The sequence below is a fragment of the Orycteropus afer genome, unplaced genomic scaffold (genome assembly GCF_000298275.1).
Source record: "Orycteropus afer afer isolate SDZICR_OR568_19922 unplaced genomic scaffold, OryAfe1.0 scaffold00040, whole genome shotgun sequence".
Classification (NCBI taxonomy): Eukaryota; Metazoa; Chordata; class Mammalia; order Tubulidentata; family Orycteropodidae; genus Orycteropus; species Orycteropus afer.
Genome location: NW_006921627.1, coordinates 11183550 through 11200864, shown reverse-complemented (window position 1 = coordinate 11200864; position 17315 = coordinate 11183550). Strand labels below are relative to the sequence as shown.

At 42.8% G+C, this 17315-nt stretch overlaps 1 protein-coding gene across 1 annotated transcript in view; it reads left to right on the top strand.

Moving 5' to 3' along the window:
* Positions 1–17315, top strand: part of VWF (von Willebrand factor) — a 215415-nt gene that overhangs the window by 20696 nt on the left and 177404 nt on the right. Inside the window, exon 5 of the mRNA XM_007937087.2 lies at positions 4860–4984. Within this exon, the coding sequence (XP_007935278.1) occupies positions 4860–4984 (125 nt within the window). The remainder of the gene's footprint in view (positions 1–4859; positions 4985–17315) is intronic.

The following is a 17315-nucleotide window of genomic DNA, read 5'->3' as shown; positions in this document are numbered from 1 at the left end:
ATAACAACCTGCGGTACACTGATGACACAACTTTGCTGAAAGTGAGGATGACTTGAAGCACTTCCTGATGAAGATTGACAAATACAGTGTGCAGTATGGATTACATCTCAATATGAAGAAAACAAAAATCCCCACAACTGGACCTATAAGCAGCATCATGATAAATGGAGAAAAGATTGAAGTTGTCAAAGACTTCACATTAGGCAATTTCTACAATCGATGCCAATGGAAGCAGCAGTCAGGACATCAAACAAAGTATAGCACTGGGCAAGTCAGCTGCAAAGGACCTCTTTCAAGTGCTGAGGAGAAAAGATGTCTCCCTGAGGACTAAGGTGCACCTGACACAAGCCATGATATTTTCAATCACCTCATATGCATGTGAGAGCCTGGACAATGAATAAGGAAGACCAAAGAATTGATGTTTTTGAGTTGTGGTGCTGGTGAAGAATGCTAAAAGTACCAAGGACTGCAAAAAAAAAGAACTAGCAAATCTGCCCTGGAGGAAGTGCAGCTGAATGCTCCTTGGAAGCAAGAATGGCCAGACTTTGTCTCACCTACTTTGGACATGTTATCAGAAAGGACCATTCCCTGGAGAAGGATGTCATGCTTGGTAAAGTGGAGGGTTGACAAAAGTGGGGAAGGCCCTCAAGGAGATGGATTGACATGGTGGCTGCAGTGGTGGGCTCAAGTATAGCAAGGATTGCAGAGCTGGTGCAGGACCAGGTGGTGTTTCGTTCTGCTGTGCATAGGGTCACTGTGAATTGGAGATGTCTTCATGGCACCTAACAACAACAACAAAGAGCTTTGTAACGCTTGCACAAGTGTTACATGACATGAAGCTGAGAGGTTGAGAGGCTGAGAGGCCAAGGTCCAGAGAGAGGCCTGCCTGCAGGCACAGCTGAGAAGAAGCTGTCCCGATCAAAGAACTGTATCCTGAGTTGTTCCTGATCCTGAATTGTAACCTGTTACTTCTGTAATGGGAGCTCTGGTGGCGTAGTACTTAAGGCATTTGACTGCTAACCAGAAGGCTGGCGGTTCAAACCTACCAGCCACTCCTCGGAAGGAAAGTTGGGCAGTCTACTTCTGTAGTGATAGTGCCTCGGAAATCCAAGGAGGGGTCGCTATGAGTTGGAACTGACTTGATGGCAATGAGTTTAGTTACTTCTGTAATAAACCCTGTGGTAGTTCAGTTTGTGTGTCAACTTGGCTGGGCCTGGTTGAGTGGCTGGGCAGCTGGTGGTAGTTATTCCCCACGATGAGACTGGCAATCAACTCCATGGTGGGATCTACCACAAGCAGCTGAGTAGCTGCCTTTGGGTATGTGGCCTGCTTCCCGTATAAAAGCAGGAGCCTTGGGAATGGTCTCTAGCCTATTGCATGCTTGGACCCTGCACATAGCGTGGTGTTGCTCAGCAGCCTGCTATGCTCTGCCAACCTTGGGACTTACAGTAGACTTAAGTTAATAGCCTGCTGTGTGGGTTGGTAACATCAAGACTGTGCCTTTTTTCTTGTCAACCTTGGGGCTTCTCAGCCTCAGCAGCCAGCAGCTGTCTGAGTGAAGAAACACCTCTAGCTCCAGTGGGCTGAGAGCAGGAGGCATAGCTGGACCCCAAGGTTGAGGGGCTTTCACCCAGCCCCTAGAGCCTGGCACTTTGAACTTGGACTTTAAAGCCTCCAAATTGTAAGAATAAACTCCTGTTTGTTAAGGCCATCCCATTTGTGGTATATTCCTGTTAGAGCAGCACTAGGTAACCAGAACAAACCCTATAATCATGAGTATTGTTTGTGAGTTCTGTGTGTCCATTGCAATGAATTATTGAACACATCAGAGAAGTGGGAGGAACAGCTCATGCCAGAATTGGTAATAAGGTTGGACTGTGGAAGTATGTTTGACCTCCATCTTATAAGAATCAACCTTGGGCTGATGCTGATCTTGATTCTCTCTCCTTCCCCTTGTGAAACTGATAGAGCACTTCGGATGCTGCCACATCATTCTTACAAGACCCAAGACTCATTTCCAGTTCCATGGAACTTTTAGAATACAGGGCCCTTGGTTGCCAAGATTGCTACCTTCACTCTAACAGTTTATAGTCAGAGCATCAAGTCATACTTGCCAGTATTATTTTTCAATTTTCTTTCCTTTTCCTTCTTTTCTTACCCCTTCTTTCTTTTTGTTTCTTGAAATTCTCTGTTTTGTTGTGAGATCAACTATAGATTCAACTATGGATTTGTCATATTTTCCATAATATTTCCATGTCCTTTGTAGTGGCACAATTTCCAGGTTTAAAAAACTAAAAATGGGATCTATTCTGTGAGGGAGTTTTTGGTGTCTGATGGCTAGATGTCAGAGCTCTAGTGATATTTTGAGTATCATCCTCAGAGGACTGTAGATTTAGTTTTCTTTGGTTGGTAAGGACTTAACAATTTTTATTCTCAAATGGTTAACCTTACTGCTTGACATCATGGGACTCTACCAGCTTGGCTTTAGCTCTGGCTTTCAGAGTGTTTTCTCTAACCAAGAATTTTTGTAGTTTCACCTATTAGACATTCTTATGCCTTATTTCAAAGAATTTCACTTCAGAGAAGTTCAGGGTTGAAAAGGATCTTAAGGGTGGCTAGTCTAACCCCTCATTTTACATTTGTGCTCAGATGAATGATGGGATCATCCCAAGATTAAACAAGGCTATTGAAGGAGAACTGAGACCAGACCCTAGGGATCTTAATTCTCTCTAGGGCTTTCGTCACTGAACACAAAGCTTCATTTCACCTTGCCTTCCAATTCCCTAGTGTGGTTTCTTAGAAAGTGTACAAGTCTGTGTTGCATGGAATGACTAAATACCTATAAAGCAATGATCACAATGCCTTGTGTACAGTAGAAACTCTATTAATTTAGGCTCCCTTCCTTTTGGCTTCCCTCATGTATTAGTTTCCTGTGGCTGCCATAACAAATTACCACAAATTTAGTGGCTTAAAATGACACCAATGTATTTGATCACAGTTTTGGAGGCCAGAAATCTGAAATCAAGGTGTCAGTAGTGTTGAACTCCTTCCAGAGGCCTTAGGGGAGAATCTGTTCCTTGCTTCTTCCAGCTTACGCCGACATTCTTTGGCTTGTGGCTGCATTCCTTCAATTTCTGCTTGCATTTTCATCTTCTCCTCTGTGTGTCTAATCTCTCTCTGCCTTGTTCTATCAGGATACATGTGATTGCATCTAGGGCCTACTCAGATAACCCAGGATAATTGCTTCCTTTCCAGAGCCTTAACTTAATCACATCTTTTATCATATAAAGTAATATTCACAGGTTCTGGGGATTAGGAGGTAAACACATATATTTTTTTTCCTGCTTACCACACTGCAGATGCCAATTGCCCATACTTCCAAGAAAATATTTTCTTTTCCCCAGGGCCAGTTGATTTCCTAAGCCTAAGTGCATAATTTTATCTTGAAATATATTTCACTCTTCCAGGCCTGACTATGCAAAAGACTGCTTGTCTCAATGATCCATTAACGTTCTTTGTAAAGAAGATGTAGCAGTGCTATTAGGCACTCACTTTGTACCTTAGCCATGTAGGCTCATGAAGTCTCTGGGAAGTACAAATGGTTAATGTGTTTGTCTGCTAACCGAATGGTTTGAAACCACCCAGAGGTCTTTCAGAAGAAAGGCCTTGCAATCCTGTTGTGAAAAATTCATCAAAAACTCTATGGGGCAAAGCTCTATTCTGACACACATGAGATCACCATAAGTTGGAATCAACTCAATGGCAGCTGGTGTTTTGGTTTGTGTAGGGCCATGAGGCCTTTATAGTTGGTTGCCGGTAGTTGACAATAGCATGAATGCTTTGAGTACTAAAGCACAGATGCCATGAGAACTTGGAGAGTACAATTATGGGGACTTCAGTTCCATGTCACGTGTCACACACCTTTATTCCACAAAAATCTTTTGAGCATCCAACACCCACCAAGAATTTAGAGATAATAAACAAAGCATGAGCCCTTAATTAGGGAGCTCACAATGAGATAAGGGTTGAAGATAAGTAAAGAGAACATTAGCACAAAGTAGGATGAGAATTTTGATGGAGGTATGCCTTGGAGGCTGAGAGAGCATAGAGAAAGGACACACCCAACCCAAACTGGGAAAGGGAGTACAGGTAACCTCTGGCCTATGATGGGGTTCTGTTCCCATGACTCTTGTCTTAAATGGGTGCTGATGTAAGTTGAATACTTTTTTTTTCTTCCAGTTTTCATTATTATTGTCTTTTACTATCAATATCTTTATAAATCTGAACTCTTGTCTTTGGGAGTTGGAAACATGACATGAACTTATAGCATCAACACCGGAGCTTCCTATTCTCCAATTATACATACATTATGTAAATCAAAACACCCAAAAAATCAGACAGTGTGGTTTGTCATAGTTCAAATACCTCATAAGTGGGAGACTAGCTGTATAGCTGGCCCAGATAGGCTTCCTGGAGGAAGTGGTTCTTGAGCTGCCTTTTGAAGAATGAGTGGAGATAGCCAAGGCAATAAGAGAGGTGGAGAACATTTCACACAGAGATAGAAAGGCATGCAAAACCTGGAGAGTGAAATTGAATAGACATTTTCCTCATCATTTTTCATGTCATCTTTCTCATTGTCTCCATCTATCCAGCCACCATTCACTAAACATTTGCTGAACTCTATTATTTATGCCTTGTGATCTTACGCTGAGCAGTGCACAAAATATACTCTTCACCTAAATGTGTATGTTCTGATGTAATGGGAGGTTGGTTCAAGTAATGATAGACCAGCATTTTCACTCACATGTCCTGGGACAGGTATGATTGTGGCTTCATTTTCCTGAAACTTTGCTCCACAGGGACTTTGACCTCAGACCCCTATGACTTTGCCAACTCCTGGGCCTTGAGTAGTGGAGAACAACGGTGCAAGCGGGCATCCCCTCCTAGCAGCCCCTGCAATGTCTCCTCTGAGGAAATGCAGAAGGTAGGTGCAGTCCAGTCTGAAAGTGGTCTGGATGCGTGTGTGACTTCTGGAATTAAGAGGCAGAGGACATCTGGTCTCAGGCCTTCCATCTGGGAGAGGAATGGACTTACCTCTGTGGATCCCTCTGGATGTTCTATGTAGGGTTACCATGGGCCCTTTTCCTCCTAAAAGTCAACTGTGGTTAGAGTTTAGCCAATTACATCTCTAATACTATTCTTTGATCTATGTGTGTTTAGGGGATGGGATCTTCATGGATGCGGGCGTAATTAGTTTTCTTGGCTCTGGGTGGTGCCTGGGTATAGGGGTTGCTGCTCTTGTGAAGAAGGAGCAGCTCCATGCCCCTCTGCTTCATCCTTAAACTGCACAAACACAATGGCACATCCAGCCCTGGGGATGATTGGGAAGATTACCCCACCCCTTTATACACAGCCCTATTCCTACTGACACAGAAGGTCTTTAGTAGTTCTTTCCCCCTTCAAATGCCCTTCATGATCCTACTAACTAGAACCTCCCACCTGGAGAGAAGTGAGTGGGAGTAGGAAGGAGTGGTCAGAACTGCATCCTGCCTCCTTCATTAGCAGATGGCCTTTCGTGTCTCTTTGGGTGTAGGTGTTGGGAGAGATGATGCTTCAGGTGGGGAAAGACCTCCCTGGATGGACTGACGCAGGCTGAGGGATGGATCATGGCTCCAGGATGAAGTTGGACCCTTGTCTGCACACAAATTGCTCTTTTGGGGCTGCATTCAGAGATTCACAATGTGAGGAACATGATTCTTTGGAGGTGTTGTGAGATTTCCTGAAGGCCAACTCTGTGAAAGATGTGTATGTAGGGGACATTGCAGAGTTTCTCTGGAACTGTACCTGTGAGTGAGTGAGTGAGAGAAGCAGGATTGGGCATGAACAGACTTGAACTGTGATGTGGTTAGAACTCGGGCCTAGCCATCTCTCCAGGAGCTCTGAAAGCTGACATGGCCCTTCAGAGATGTCCCAACTTGGGCAAGGGTGCCTACACCGACAGGTCAGATATTGGATGGAAGCAGGCTACACCTAGAAAGGACCCTGGAAATGTCCTCACACACTCCTCTCATTTTTCACATGAAGGACCTGGGACTTAGAGAGTACAGGTAGGTACTCACTACCTGTGCCCAGAGGTAGTGAGTACCCAGGCTATGTGGGAGCCCAGTCTCTTGACTACTGGTCTTGACCTTCAGCCCCATTCCACAATAATCTAAGCCCCTGTAGCCTGGAATTAGGAATTGCAGCAGCTCCCTTTGGCTGAGGACAATTCCTAGACAGCAACTCAGCTATTTCTTCAAGATTCTTGGCAGCTGTTGGATTGAGTGTTTTGGCTCTGTAGAGTCCCTCTGCTTAACAGCAGCACTGTCCCTGCACTCCACCCAGATGACAACCAACCTGCTGAAACCTATAATATACACAAAGAGGACAGGCACATGCTTATACCCAGGATGGCCAACATGATGGGACTTTCCAGACCACACTAAAGCCTTTGTCTGTGCATGTACAGTTCTGCTGAGTGCTCTCACACGTAGCAGTCACTGGGCAGCACAGCCCTTTGGGGGCAGGGGTACAAATACTGTTTTAGAATTTTCTTCATAGATGAAGAAACCAAAGCCATAAGAGGTTACAAAACCACCCAACATAGTCCAGCTGCAGAGTCAGGATTCAAACTCTACCTAGCTGCCCTCACTTTGTTGCATTAGTTGCCTTGCCCCAGGCTGCTCAGATTATTTGTGCTTGTGGTTCCTTGCCTTTTTCTTCAGGACTTGGTGGTTCTTAAAGTTCCTTTCAGGTCCAAAACTTTTTGATTTGTGTTTCTCTGAATTGGTCTGGAGAGACAGTATACAATAGGTCTCAATAAATATCTGATGGATGGATGGATGAATACTGTAGTATTATTTAGCTAAAGATTGATTGTGGCTACATCCACAATAATAATTCAGAACCCTTCACTTGTAGCGATCTGAGAAACTCATGTAGCTAGAGAAACTCTGGCTCTCTCCTACTCCAGAAACAAATCTCTCTCTCTCTCTCTCTCTCTCTCTCTCTCACACATACATACACACACACACACCTTCGCATGAGAAAACCTCATTATTAGCTGGTTACTCATTCAACAATTCTTTTCCATAGTCATGGAACAATTTGACCTTATGAACCCCAGTGTATGTCAGGTTCAGGAAAACATTCTGGGCAGACTCTAAATCCAGTTGCCTAGATTGTAAACACAATTTCCAACTTATAAACCAGTACATTCCAAAAGACTTTTTTGTCCCTTGGGTTTCTACTGTTTGAATCATTTAGGTCTTCTGGCGAGATCATAAAAGTCTGTGTGACTGAGAATTGAGTGGAAGAACGTGGTTGTTACTGGGTGCTGGTGAATTGATTCTGACTCAGCCACCCCATTCAGCAGAGTAGAACTGCCCCACAGGGTTTTCTGGGCTGTAATCTTTACCGAAGCATATCACCAGCTCTTTTCTCCTGTGGTGTGGCTGGATGGCATCAACCAACCAACCTTCTAGATAGCACTTGAGTGCTTAACAACTGCACCACCAGAATCCTTGAGCTGAAGAATAACACTAACAAAAGCAGACTGATTCCTAACACTGAAATGAGGGTGCTGGGGTGCCTGAGGAAGGGGGAGTTTTCTTTCCTCTTCAGGAGAAATGTCTGAAGCTTGCATCTTGAATTTTCTCTCACTTCTGGGCCTTGGCTCTGTGGTAAGTCCACATGCCTTGGGTTTGGCCATTTACTGGCTTCATAACCCTGGGCAAGACATTTGTCTTCTCTAAATGGCAGTTTCCACATGGGAAATGGGGCTGAAGATAGTACCTACTCCAGAGGGCTATTGTGAGGATGAGAGAGAGGTAGTATTGGGGCTCAAACCTATGAGCCATTTATACTGTTATTATTATTCCCCGAATCCCAGCGTCCTCCTGCTGTCCTGCATTTCCCACTGGAGCAGCTTTGGTTTGTGAATGGGGATGGGAAGAAGTGAGCTGAGCACACACACTGCTTTAAACACAAGCTCCAAAATCATTCATTTCCTCATAACCTCTTCCCTTTTTCTCCCGATTATAACTTCCTGTTGGATAGTTGAGCATAGCCTGAGGTTAGAAGGAAAGCAAGGTGCCTAAACACATTCAAGAGTCCTTGGGTGGTACAAATGGTTGACATGCTCTCTCAGCTGCTAACCAAAAGCTCGGAAGTTTGAATCCACTCAGAGGTAACTTGGAAGACCCTGGTGATCTGCTTCTGAAGAATCAGCCATTGAAAACCCTATGAAGCACAATTTCACTCTAACACATATAAGGTCACTGTAAGTCTCAAGCTGACTCGACAGAAACTGGTTAAACACATTTATTCCAAGGGAGTAGATAGTGATAGAAGCCAACTTTTTTTTTTTTTAAACTTTTTATTGTGATTTGGGTGAACATATACAGAGCAAATCAGTTTTCCATTCAACAATTCACACACATTTTGTTTTATGTCACTGATTGCTGTCCCTTCAATGTAACATCACTCCTCCCACATCCTCTGTATGTTTCTCATTTCCGTTCCTCCTTCTCTCCTAACCCTTCTTGCCTTCTGAACTTTGTCCTGGGCAAATGCTGGCCTTTTGATTTTGAATGGTTGAATGTTAAGGAAGATCTGCATTCCTAATATTGTTCACCTTGTAGATCTGTCTATTGTTTGACTGAAAATTGAGCTATGGGGGTGAGTTTTATTGCACGTCCAAAGGATGACCATGGAATATAATCTCAGGGGTTCTATCAGTCTCTATTCAATCAATAAGCCTGGTCTTTTTTGTTTGTTTGTTTTAAATAATTTTGAGTTTTCTTCCACATTTTTCTCCCACTCTATCCAGGACCTTCTAATATGATCCTTTCAGAACAGGTGGTAGTGGTAACCAAGTACCATCTAGTTATTCTGGGCTCGGGGTCATGGAGGCTGAGGTTCCTGTGGACTAATTGTTTCCATGTGCCCTTCATTTTCTTCATTCTTCTTTGCTACAGATGGGGAGAAACCAATAATTGTACCTTAAATGGCCACTTGCAATCTTTTAAGATGCCTGTCATTACTCACCAAAGTAGAAGGTAGAATATTGTCTTTGTGGACTGTGTTGTACCAATTGATGTTGATGTCCCCCAAGACTATGGTCCTGAGTCCCCAGGTCCAGTACTCACTCCCTCAGGGTTCTTGGTTATGGCTAAGAAGTTTTCATGACTTTGCCCCAGTATGTTCTACTATGTTCATGAATTTACTTGCAGCATATGTAAATACACGTGTAGAAATAGTCCGTCAAACCTATACATATTTGTGGGTATAGTCCCATTCTCCTTCCCACTCCTGTTTAGCTTGTGTGTCTATCTGTTGTTGTTGTTATGTGCCATTGAGTTGTACCCGACTCATAGCGACCCCTCCTTGGGTTTCCGAGGCAGTATCACTACGGAAGTAGATTGCCCATCTTCCTTCCGAGGAGTGGCTGGTAGGTTTGAACCACCAGCCTTCTGGTTAGCAGTCAAGTGCCTTAGGCACTATGCTACCAGAGCTCCTGTGTGTCTATCTATGCATCTATTATTAGATTATTGATTATTATTACTAGAATATGTATGATGTAGTATTTACCTCTTGCCTTTAACTCTTGCACTCCTCCAGTGTTTTCTTTTCCTTGATCATTTTGTACTGACTTTCTCATTATTGTATATTGCTTTCCCCTTCACCCAAATTAATATGCATCTACTCACTAGTTAATGGTTTACCCTCCCTTCCCCTTCCACCCCTGGGAACCATTAAAGAATATTTCCTTTTGTGTGAAAACCTTTTCTTGTTTTTTTACAATGATGGTCTCATACAATATTTATCGTTTTGTGATTGAGTGATTTCACTCAGAATAATGTGCTCTAGGTTCATCCATGTTATGAGATGTTTCACAGATTCATCATTGTTCTTTAATATTGCACAGTATCCCATTGTGTGTATGTGCCATAGTTTGTTTATCCATTCATCTATTGATGAACATTTAGGTTGTTTCTATCTTTTTGCTATTGTGAATAGTGCTGCAATGAACATAGATGCACACATATCTGTTTGTGTCACAGCTCTTATTTCTTTAGGATATATACCTAGTAGTAGGATTGCTGGTTCATATGGTATTTCTATTTCCAGCTTCTTAAGGAAGTGCCATACCATTTTCCGCAGTGGTTGCACCATTTTACAGTCCCACCAGCAGTATATGAAGGTTCCAGTCTCTTGCCAGCATTTTTTTTTTAAACTTTGCTATTAATACTGGGGTGAGATGATATCTCGTTGTTGTTTTGATTTGCATCTCTCTAATGGCTAATGATTGTGATAATTTCTTCATGTATTTGTTGATTACTTGAATGTCTTCTTTGGTGAGGAGTCTGTTCATGTCCTTAGCCCACTTTAAAATTGGATTATTTGTCTTTTTGTTGTTGAGGTTTTGAAGTTTTCTATAAATTTGAGAAAGCAAAGAATACCAGAAGTTTATTTGTGTTTTATTGACCATGCAAAAGCATTTGACTGTGTAATAATAACAAATTATGGATAACATTGAGAAAAATGGAAATTCCAGAACACATAATTATGCTCCTGAGTAACCTGTACATAGACCAGGAGGCTGTTGTTCAAACAGAACAAGTGGATACTGCATGGTTTAAAATCAGGAAGGGTCTGTATCAGGGTTCTGTCCTGTCACCATACTTATTCAATCTGCATGTGTAGCAAATAATCTGAGAGAGAAGCTGGACTACATGAAGAAGAGTGTGGCATCAGGATAGGAAGAAGACTCATTAATGAATGACCTGCAATATACAAACAAAACAACTTTGCTTGCTAAAGGTGAAGAGGATTTGAAGCATTTACTGGTGAAGATTAAAGACTATAGTTTATAGTATGGATTACACTACAACATAAAGAAAATGAAAATCCTCACAATTGGAGCAATGAGCAGTATCACGATAAATGGACTAAAGATTGAAATTGTCAGAGATTTCATATTACTTGGATCCATAATCAGTATCAATGGAAGCTGCAGTCAAGAAATCAGATGACGTATTGCACTGGGCAAATCTGCTGCAAAAGAACTCTTTAAAGTCCTGAAGAGCAAAGATGTCTCTTTGAAGACTAAGGTGCACCTAACCAAAACCATGTATTTTCAATCGCCTTATATGCATGCAAAAGCTGGACAATGATTAAGGAAGACCAAAGCATTGATGCTTTTGAGTTGTGTTTGTAAAGAATACTGAAAGTACCATGGACTGCCAGAAGAACTGACAAATCTGTCCTGGAAGAAGTGCAGCCTGAATACTCCTTGGAAGCAAGAACGGCCAAACTTTGTCTCACGTATTTTGGTCATGTTGTCAGAAGGGACCATTCCTTGTTGTTGTTGTTGTTATGTGCCATCGAGTTGGCCCTGACTCATAGCGACCCCTTCTTGGGTTTCTGAGGTGGTATCACTATGGAAATAGATTGCCCAACCTTCCTTCCAAGGAATGACTGGTGAGTTTGAACCGCCAGCCTTCTGGTTAGCAGTCAAGTGCCTTAGGCACTACCTGCCCTTCCATATTCTGTAGGTAGGGGTAAGAATAACAGAGTTTACCTCAGCTGGTGAGTTGATGTATGGGTGGCCACACAGGTACCTTTAATAAGAAAATGTCTTTATGAGGGCATAAACCTTGCCTTACTTTATTTTGCAAACACAAGGCAATGCAGAGTAAGTGCTTGACAAATGTTCTCCCCACCTTCAGAGTACAAAGGAGTAATCTCATTCATGCATAAAAAGTGGGAGGTGAAGACAGACTTTCACGTGGAGAAGCTGGTACTGAGAATGAGTTGAGGAGGGAGACTGGGCACTGTCTCCCAGAGGCAAAGGGGAGGGAGGCAGGACCCAAGAGCAGCCTTATTTGCCTCCCTTGGTACCTTTTGAGGCTGCAGCTGCACACTTGCTACTCGCTTTGTCTCTTGGGTGCATTAAAGTCCTCACTAACCAGTGTCTTGGGAGAAGCTTAAGAAATTGGGTACCAAGTTCTTAGTGCTGGGCTGAGGCCCCCACACACTCCATACCTCCCAGAGGGACAAGCTCCTTCAAGCCCAGAACTCTTTGTTTCAGGTTGTTTACTTGAGAAGAGAGGACTGGAGTTGTCTCAGCCAATCAAGTTGTGTTTGTCCGTGACTGGGGATCCCTCATTGGTTGGGAAGCACAATGCCTCATCTCCTGGGAGGTGATTACTGTCTTCTTTTAAATTGTTCACTGCCTTGCTTGGTCCCCCACTGGGCCATCAGGTGCAGACATCATTTACAAGTATTTTCTGTGGAGTGTGTAGCTCTAAGAGCCATTTGGAAAGGCAGAGTGGTGTTCTGTGGAGAAGACTGTATGGCCCTAAGAACTGTCTTGGGCAGTAGCCAGAATCTTTTCTCTCACCGCTCTGGACCTTTCCATCTTTTCAGGGCTGTAGCCAGGAGTCAGCTCACGCTGACAGCCATATCACTTTACTTATACCTAGGGGATGGCTGTTTCCTTGTTATGCCAAAACAAAAACAAAACCAGATCTCTTTCTATTGGGACTGATAATGCCTTGTTGGATTGCATGCAAATTTACAATTTTCACAACTTTTCAAACAGAAGGCAGAACTGCCAGAGTTTGGAGCTAAGACGGCAGACCTAGTAATAAAAAGCCCCAATCTATGAACATTCAAGTAATTGATATCAGTTTGCTGGTAATTCTACACAAACTGTACCTAGACAGACAAATTATGATGTAACCTCGGCCCATCTTAAGGGTCATTTCTTGGAGACCTTACTGGGATCTTTCTAGCCATCTTGTGGAGTTCAGCCCTACTGCACCCTCCCTGATAAGTCTCTCCTTTCTTTCTATCCTCATTTCAACTATTCAGGGGCATTGTCCCTCAGTGCCCCTGAATGCTGGAGAAGCAAGGTCTTTTCAGTATGATTTCTTGAGGTCTTACTCCAGAATTCAAGTCCAACTGTTCCACTATCTGTGACCTAACAGACACACATTTCCTATTCTCCACTGACAACCAAAATTGGAGTTTATTTGGTCAATACAATCCTTATTTTTCTTTTCTTTTGCTGTTCACGTCTTCATATTTTCTCCCCACCCCCTTATCCTGGAGGACCCTTTCCTCCTCCTTTGAAATAGCATGCTTCTCACCCATACTTCCTCTTCTTCCCAGGAAATCACCTGTCCCTTACAAGCTAACATTTGTTAACACTCATGTCTATTTTAAATAACCATCACATGTCTCCTCAATGGCCTAAAGAGGCTCATAAAATATCCATTCTGTTGGGGACAAGGCAATTCACTCTTCAAGTCATCATTAAGGTTTGCCCAAGCAATATTTACAAAGGACATACTCTGCTCTTTCAACTATTTTTGCTCACAATCATGTTAAAATGAGAGCTCATAGGCATGGAGGGAGGTACTTTAAGCACAGAAGACTGACTCAGCATCTTGGCAGAGCCAGGAGGCTCACTGACCAGACCCAATCCTGACATCCCTGCTTCCTTGCTCTGCTTCTTCCACTGACTTAATTGAGTGATTTGGCTGGGAGTAGGCTTTTCCTGGAGATTGGGGAGAATTTTGTTAAAGTTATTTGCTTGGAAAAATAACTGCGATTCAGAGAGAGACCAACTGTGTGGGAGAGTCTGGCCCAGGGAAGGTCAGTAAATCTCAAGGAAGACCTTTTTTTCACCCAGGGTCCCCTAAGGTGTTAGTCGTCAGGTTATAGAGCTGTAATGCCCAAGTGACAGGTTATAGACAGGATGCCCAAGTGACACTAGCTCAGAGGTGGGGTTTGAACACAAGTACACACACACACACCTTTTCCCTTTTGATGAGAAAGAATTGCTCTTATAAAGGGACTGTCTTAGTTATCTAGTGAAGCTATAAGAGAAATACAATAAGTGGATAGCTGTAATAAATGGAAGTTTATTTTTTCACTATTTAGGAGGCTAGAAGTCCAAATTCAGAGCATTGGCTCTAGGGGAAGGCCATCTCCCTCTGTCTCTCTTGGTCCTGGGAGGATCTCAGCACAGTGACTCTGGGAGCAAAGTATATGCTCTGCTCCTGGCTCCTCTTTCTTGGTGGTGGTAGGTCTTTCCTTTCAGCTTGCTTCTCTCTCCTTTTATCTCTCTTTTTTTTTTTTTAGGATTTGGGTGAAGATTTACAGAGTAAATTCACTTTTCATACAGCAGTTCACATATACTTTGTCTCATGTCATTGACCAAAATTTACAATGCAGCAGCTCCCCTCCCACTTCCTCCCCATAGTTGCCTCCTCCCAGTGTCCATCCCTTCATACTCTTCTGCACCCTGAGCTATCTCCCTGTGCATAAGCAGCCCTTCCTTCTCCCATGATTGTTCTCTCCAGGGCGTGTGTCTACTTGAGGTAAATGTTTAACTCACATGCCTGTACTTTGTTTGGCTGGAAACCACAGTTGTGGGTTCAATTCCAGACCTGAAGGGCAGCTAGGGGCCATAGTCTCAGTAGTTACACCAGGCTCCATTGGACCAGCAAACCTGGTCCCCACCTTCTTTTTTTTTTTTTGCCTCCAAATGATTTTGAGTTTTGTACCACATTGTTCTCCCTCTTTATGCAGGGTCTCCTACATCCCTTCCAAGTGGATGGCAGTGGTAGCTGGGCACCATCTAGTTCTTCTGGTCTCATAGTTGTATAGGTTGCAGATCTGATGGTGTACCAGTCGCTAGGACTGATTGTTTCCATTAATTTTGGTTTTCTTCTTTCTTCTTGACAAGGAGAGACCCGTTGTTGCATCTAGATGGCAGCTTCCTAGCTTTTAAGGTCCCAGTCGCTACTTGCCAAAGTAGTAGGTGGAACAATGGTTTGTATAGTATGTTATGCCAATTGAGCTTGATGTCCCCTGTGACTATGGTCCCAAGCCCGCAGCTTTTATCTCTTCTAAGATAAAGAAAAAGTGTTATAGGCCATGCCCCAGGGAAACTCTCTTTACATTAGGGCCCTGATGGGATTAAGGGTTTTATGCCCCACCCTAATGCTCATACAACTGATTGGCTTATCATATCAGATCACATCATGGGGAATCATTTCACAACTGCCAAACCACTGAGAATCAAGGACCAGCCAAGCTAAGACATATTTTTTTTGGACAAAAGTCAGTCCAAGATAGGGACCAAGTCATATACAGGGTAAAGGGTAAGGATTAATTTTGTGTGCTTTACTGAGGTCCAGGAGGCCAAGGTACAGTCCCTAGTTTCGCTTGATTCTCTGTGTGTCTTCATGTGAGTTATTTTCCTGCTCTGTATTGTGGTCTTTCCTCTCCAAGTAAAACAGACCACCTGCCATTGAGTCAACTATGAAACATGCTGTCCCCAAATGTGTCAGAAGTGAATTATCTTTTCCTTAGGGTTTTCTGTACATGGACCAAGAAGCAGTTGTCCAAACGGAAAAGGGAATACTTCATGGTTTAAAATCAGGAATGGTGTGTGTCTGGGCTATATCCTTTCATCACACTTATTCAATCTGTATGCTGAGCAAATAATCCGAGAAGCTGGACTTTATGAAGAACAGCACGACATCAGGACTGGAAGAAGATTCATTAAGAACTTGAGATATGCAGATGACACAACCTTGTTTACTGAGAAAGATCAAAGACTATAGCCTTCAATATGGATTCAATTTCAACATAAAGAAAACTAAAATCCTCACAAATGGACCAATAAATATCATGATAAATGGAGAAAATATTGAAGTTGTCAAGAATTTCATTTTACTTGGGTCCACAATCAATGCCCATGGAAGTAGCAGGAAGAAATCAAACAGTGTATTTCAGTGGGCAAATCTTCTGCAAAAGACATCTTTAAAGTGTTAAAGAGCAAAGATGTCACTTAGAAGACTAAGGTGTGCCTGACATAAACCATGGTTTTTTCAATAACCTCATATGTATATGAGAGCTGGACAATGAATTAAGAAGACTACAGAAAAACTGATGCATTTGAGTTGTGGTGTTGGTGAAGGATATTGAATATACCAAGGTTTGCCTGAAGAATAACAAATCTGTCTTGAAGGAAGTACAGCCAGAAAGCTCCTTAGAAGCATGAATGGCCAGACTTTATCTCTTGTATGTTGGTCTTGTTGTCAGGAAGGACCAATGCCTGGAGAAGGAGATGATAATTGGTAAAGTAGAGGGTCAGTGAAAAGGAGAAGCCCTTCAATGAGATGAATTGACACAGTAGCTGCAACAATGGGCTCAACCATAGCCATGATTGAGGGGATGGCATATTTTGTTCTGTTGTACACTGGGTCACTGTAAGTTGAAACAGACTCAATGGCACCTAACAACAACAACCATAGGGTTTTCCATGGCTGAGTTTTTGAAAGTAGATCACCAGGACTTCCTTCCAAGGCACCTCTGGGTGGAATTAAACTTCCAACCTTTGAGTTAGCTGTCGAGCATGTTAACTGTTTGCACCACTCAGTGACTCCAATAATAGACTGTAAAAGTAAGCACCCTTTCCCCTTTACAGCAACTTCCTTTCCATGAGTGCAGAGTAGAATGAGGGTCAGCGGGCAGATGTGCTTATGGTGGGACAGTGGTAACCTCGAATACTGCTCTTTTGCAATCTAGTCTTATGGTAGAGGTCAGGGGTTGCCATCAGCTTTCAAAGACTTCTCTCGAGTTAAACAAAACTTGGCCTTTTAGGGAACTTACTTGTTAACCATTGAGGATGGGTGGGTAAGGCCCAAACTTTTGGTTGAAATGTCTCCCTAACTTAACAACCTCAAAATCCTTTAACATAATATTTCTTGTATTTCCTTCCCCTTTTCTTTTACCTTCGTGAGGACCAAAATGAACCAGAACTGGATGGCACTCACAAGTACCTATTTGTTGAGATGTTTTGTGTGGATTGTTGTAATGTTGTTATGTGCCATCAAGTTGGACCTGACTCATAGCGACCCCTCCTTGAGTTTCTGAGGTGGTATCACTACGGAAGTAGATTGCCTAACCTTCCTTCCAAGGAATAGATGGTGGGTTTGAACCTCCAGCCTTCTGATTAGCAGTCAAGTGCCTTAGACACTATGCTACCAGAGCACCCTTGTGTGGTTTGGGTGATAACTAAAAATGTACCAAGTAGACTTGCCATGTAGTTCAAGGGGCAAGGCACAAATGAGAAGTTAAACAAACATGAAAGTACCAACACAAACCCTGCCATGGGTCAGTAAATGACAAATTGCTAGCAGAAAGGTTTTTGTTGTTGTTGTTATGTGCCGTCGAGTTGGATCCGACTCATA